Genomic DNA, 5,687 nt, shown 5'->3' with positions numbered 1-5,687 from the left:
TGACAACAGCGGAACCATCGACTATGGTGAATTCATGCAGCTACGTTGCACATGAATAAGCTGGAGAGGGAGGAAAACTTGGTTTCAGCATTCTCATTTTTCGACAAAGATGGAAGTGGCTTTATAACCATTGATGAGCTGTCACAAGCATGCCGTGAATTTGGTCTTGATGATGTTCACCTTGAGGATATGATTAAAGATGTTGACCAGAACAATGTTAGTCGGTTTTATATTTGATCTACTCTCCGTCTCCCTGTTCTAGTTGCATTCACAAATCTTGGTTTTGGTTGTTCACCAGTTAATTTCTATCTGGTTTTCACTTCAGGATGGACAAATCGACTACAGCGAGTTTACAGCAATGATGAGGAAGGGCAATGCTGGTGCAGCAGGAAGGAGAACCATGAGGAACAGCTTGCACTTGAATCTTGGCGAGCTCCTGAACCCCAGCAAAACCTAGTTAGTGCATAACAGAAGGCCTTGCCGCTACATTCTCATGGCGTCTGAAGTTTTGGATGCGTTGTTGATCAGCTGGTCTCATATGAGATGTTGAGTGGTTGTCCTGTGGTATTACTGAGGTGCTGGAGAATTTTCGTAGTACTGGTGGTATCGGCTAGAGAAGAGAGGTGCTACCCTGTGGTTACTATGATCAACTGCTTATATGTATTCCTGTCGATGTAGATTGAACGTTGTCGAAAATATTCCCTAGAAGTACAACTTTGCTGTTAAGTGTCAATTTAGGTTGATATTCAATGGCACTCTCAAGCTCTAATTTCCTCACCCACCTCTATTTTGTTTGCACTTCTATTCTTTTTCCGAATACATCTATCTATCCAACTATCTTGGTCAGGAAATTAGTGAAATGGGTGGTTTGGGCTGACGTTTACCGTTGCAGCGTGGTGTCTGTGGCCTGGCTTCAAGTTCTAACAACCAGCCAACGTGCGAGGCCTCAAAGAACCAGCCCTAGGTCAGGGGCTAAGGAAACTAGCCAGGGTGCGGCCCAGCCGTTGCCCAGACACCTTAAGGGTGTGTGTCAGTGTGTGTGGATGTGTACGGGCTATTTACCCCTTTGTGTGATGTGGAAAAGAATGGGTAAAAAGGATTAAAGTATTAGTTGATGAATTGGATATGTAGTTTGGTAATTCTATTGTCATGTTCATCTAAAAAATAGTAGTTTTTTCAGTTTTTTTATAGGACTAGTTGTTTCAGTTGATTTTTTTTTGAGAGGATTCAGTTGATGAATTGGATATTTGTGCGGGCTGTAACAAAAGCCTTGCCGGTATATTCTCATGGCGTCTGAAGTTTTGGATGCATTGTCGATCAGCTGGTCTCATCTGAGATGTTGAGTGGTTGTTGGTATTACTGAGGTGCTGAAGAATTTTCGTAGTACTGGTGGTACAAGTAAAGAGAGATGCTACACTTTGGTTACTATGATCAACTGCTTATATGTATTCCTGTCGATGTAGATTGAACATTGTCGAAAATCTTCCCTAGAAGTACAACTTCTTTGCTGTTAAGTGTCAGTTTAGGTTGATATTAAATGGCACTTTCTAGCTCTAATTTTCTCACCGTCTCTTTTCTTTACACCTTTTTTCCTTTTTTCCGAATACAATTGATACCTATCTATCTTGGTCAGGAAATTAGTAAAATGGGTTAAAAATGTGGTTTGGACTTTGGACTAACCTTTTCCGTTGCAGTGTGGGGATCCGTGGCTTTGCTTCTAAGGAAGAGGACAGACGAGCAGTCTCAGAGAACTCGCCCTGGGCCAGGGCGGTAGGAAACTGGCCTTAGGGGTGGTTCAGCCCACTTAAAGGCTGTGGCAAAAACTCAATGTTGCGCATTGAAGCCCGAATTTTTTTATATTATTTATTTTCAAACTTGTAAAAATAATTCTCAATTTTTTTTTGCAGATCTTACATCATGCCGTCAGATGATCCAGCGGCCGCCAGCTGAAACGACGGTAAGAATAAAAACCGCCGGTTGAAATGGCGGTTTACGTACCGATAGTTGAACTGGAGGTAGGAGTGGCGTTCGCGGGCCGCGTAGTGGGCCAGGCGGGAACCGTCGGATCAACTAGCAGTAACGGCTGCCATCGCGGGGCCCATGAAAGTAGCCACCGGATGATCCGGCAGAAAGTTGTTTGCGCTGTGAGCCCACAGAGATACCGCCGGACCACCCGACGGTAACCATTGCCGCCAATTCAAATGGCGGAATATAGCTGAAAATCGGCCGGCACGTGTCATTCTGGGCCCGAGAAAAGGAGATGGGAGGAGGGGGGGAGGGGGGAAGAGGAGAGGGGAGGGGAGTGGAGTGGAGGAGGGGAGGGGAGGGGAGAAAAGGAAGCAGCGAAGCTTTGTTGGATCTGCGCTTCGTTTCATGTAAATTTCAAAATCTATTTATACCAATAGTAGTAGCTATAGTAGCAGTAGTGAACAGATGTATGAGAAGGATAGTAGATCTAGCAATAGTTAACAAAAATATTAGTGATTCAGACGAATATAATTTCTTGATCTAAATATTAGCTATAAGTAACATATTCGAAGGATTAGAAATATTAGTTTAAATAGAAATAATTAGGAATATTAGTAATATTAGTCACTAGTAGAAGTATTAGTGATTATAAATATTAGTTTAAATAGAAGGAAAAAGTATGTTTAATAGAAAACATTTAATGGTAGTATGAGATATAAATATTAGATGTCAATGCGAATATTAGAAATAGTAGTTACATAAAAGTTAGGACAAAAAATGTAAATATATGTACGTTTATTACATGCTATGAGGTAATTTAAAATTATATTTGATGAAAATATGTGATAAAAATATTAGATATAAAGGACCAAAAGTATTAGTGATGTAAATATTAGATATGAAAGTTACATATTACAAAATATTTGAATAGATGTAGATTGAGGTCTGAACTGTACATTTCAAAATAACAGAAAGATTTAGTGGTGTAGATTAAATATATAGGAGGCAGTATGAGTAATTGGTGTTGTATATGTTGGCAGTCATGTTAGAAAGTTTGTATTTTCAAGTGTCAAGGGAAGTTAGATATGGTCCCGAAGGGGTAGATTTGTTAGAGTTTAGGTCGATCACAAAAAAAGTACCCAGAGCAAGAGAGAGGACTTGAGGGTTCAATATGCAATTTGCTATTTAAAGCTTTCTGACTTAATCAAGATGAACATGAGATCTCGGTCATGGCATTGGTGAATCGAAGGGAAGTAGTGTTTTGGGAGCTAATGCCGCTTGGAGGAACCCAAAACTGGAGGAACAATGTGAATATTAGTACTAACCGAGTTATACCGCTGGTATTATTTGTTCAAACATTCGAGAAGATTGAGTTTAGTAGTCAACTGCCTGAGGAAGATGAAGGTGAGGGAGATATAGCCTCTGAAGATTCGGAGACAATGCATGAACCAAGTGAAGAAGGGGCTGAACTTGAGATGTTAGGAGATGATGGAGATACTTCACACGAACCTTTTGAAGCAACTGGCGAGGCTGATGAGGGCGAAGACATCCCAGAGATAGTCGATGAGTTTCAGAGGAAGGGCGAAGAGCACATTCAGACTATGGATGATGACTCCTGATGAGGATGGTTATCATGTCCCACAGAACTAGTCCATGTATGACTTTTTGAACCTAAGTGTAAATGAAGGAGAAGCGGTCCCTAGGAGTACAGGGAGAAGCGGTCCCTAGGAGTATAGGGAGAATGAGGTCTGTATCGGTGCCATGTATGCCAATGGTGATAAAATGTTGGTCAACTCTATCTTTGCAAAGATAGTTCAATGTGGTTAGGAGTAGTTCGAGAATATATAATGTGTGTTGTGTGAAAAGTGAATGCCCTTTCAGGGTGTACACTTCTAAGGGAAAGTGGAAGGATTACTGGGAGGTCACTAGAATGGTGGAACACACATGCCTGCTTTAGCAATTAAACCCACAGCACCGCAACCTCATAGCTGCATTTGTTGCTAACTACATGTATCCTCATATCATGGACAATCCTAGCTTTGAGCCAAAGTCAATAACTTGTGCTATTGAGGAGAACTTCAAATATAAAATTAGCTACAACAAAGCTTACAGAGCGAAGCAGAAGGCGCTGGAGATAAGGTGGAGGAGGTATGAAGCTTCGTATCATAATATGCTGGTGCTGCTCCTGACCATATGCCTTAGAAATCCTAGAGGCTACTATGACTTAAAAATGTATCCATGGGCCCAGATACCAGGGAAGCAGGTACTCCAACGGTCGTTCTTGGCCTTGGGTGCTTTCATTGAGGCTTTTACGCACCGCCGCCCAGCCATTTGCATAGATGGGACATTTTTGACAGGAAGGTATAAATGCACAATCCTCACAGCCATTGCAGCTGATGGTAACTGGCAGCTGTTGCTGTTGGCGATTTTCTTTATGGAGAAAGAATTCGGGGATACTTGATATTGGTTTCTGGATAGGGTAAAGTAGATGATTGTGAAAGATGTACCAAATGCGTGTCTAATACACGACCGACATAAGGGTATCTTGCAAGCAATCGATGACATGCAGAATAGTAATATGGAGCATCGTACGACAACGCAATGGTTGGACTTAGAGCAACTCCAGCAAAGCCCCTACTCAGGCCCCTATTTAAAAAGTAGGGACCGAGGGTGAAAAATAAAATAAAATCTATTAGGAACCCTACTCAGGTCCTTACTCTTGGGAGGACCCTACTTTTCCATCCCGAATCCCTTCTCCCACGGGTCTCTAGGGAGGACCCTACTTGGTGGTTTTGTTCGTTGGACCGCGTGCTCCTTCTCTTCTTCATCTTCCTAGTCGAGCTTGAGCATCTATAAAGTACAGACACGAGCGCCACCGCCCCAGGCACGAGCTCCGCTAGCTCCCAGCCGTGCTGATGGTCTTCCTCGCCTCCCTTGCTTCGGGATCCACCCCTCCAAGCTGCGCCACCGCCATGCTGCCCCTCCCCTGACAGATCCAAGCGGATCTTGGCCCATACGGTCACTGGCGCCGCCCAGCTAAATCTGGACAAGATGAGACATGCTGCCCCATCAATGGCCTAGATGCAGCTCGACATGTTGGCCATCAGCTCGATTGCCGCCGGTGGATGAAGCACCACTGCGATCAACTTCAACCATGGCCAGCTCCTTGAGCTCTAGCTGCGGACGTCCCCGTCCCTCCTCATGGCCGATGCGGATGCCACCAACCAAATCAAACCATGCCACTCCTTTCCCGCCACCCCAAGCTTGAGCACGGGCCATTGCACGGGCCGCCGCCGACCAAATCGAGGTGGCCCCTAAGCAGCTCACGCAACCTTCCCGACACCAGACCCTGCGCCACTAGGCTGAATCCGCCAACCACCAGGAGGAGCTCGAGCGCCACCACCTGGATCCAAGCCCGCACCGGCGTTCACCGCGCTGTGTGTCGCTCTGCTCGTCAAGGAGGTCAAGCAAGGGTAGCCAGGCTCGGGGGAGAAGGAGGGAGTAGGACAGGCCGGAGAGAGAAGAGGGTGGAGGAGGCCGGTGGAGAGGAAAATGGGGAAAAAAGATTTAAGTGACTGACCCATGGATCCCACCTGTCTTAAGAAAAGTAGGCGTTGAGATGTAGGAACTGTTGCTGGAGTTGAGCACAAAAAACCAAGCCCCAGAAAGTTTGGGGCAGCCCCTACTCAATAAAGTAGGGGCCTAAAGTAGGGGCTATT

General features: G+C 44.6%; 1 protein-coding gene across 1 annotated transcript in view; it reads left to right on the top strand.

Moving 5' to 3' along the window:
- The window catches only part of LOC101769567 (calcium-dependent protein kinase 24-like), a 4,335-nt gene extending 3,537 nt beyond the window's left edge, over positions 1-798 (top strand). The window contains 3 exon segments of the mRNA XM_022828970.1: positions 1-32; positions 35-216; positions 326-798. The exon segment at positions 1-32 is cut by the window's left edge and continues 2 nt beyond it. Of these exon segments, the coding sequence (XP_022684705.1) occupies positions 1-32; positions 35-216; positions 326-457 (346 nt within the window). The 3' untranslated portion in view covers positions 458-798.
- Positions 799-5,687: the final 4,889 nt, after the last annotated feature.

Source organism: Setaria italica, chromosome VIII, assembly GCF_000263155.2.
Source record: "Setaria italica strain Yugu1 chromosome VIII, Setaria_italica_v2.0, whole genome shotgun sequence".
Classification (NCBI taxonomy): Eukaryota; Viridiplantae; Streptophyta; class Magnoliopsida; order Poales; family Poaceae; genus Setaria; species Setaria italica.
This window is presented reverse-complemented; position numbering and strand designations above follow the sequence as displayed.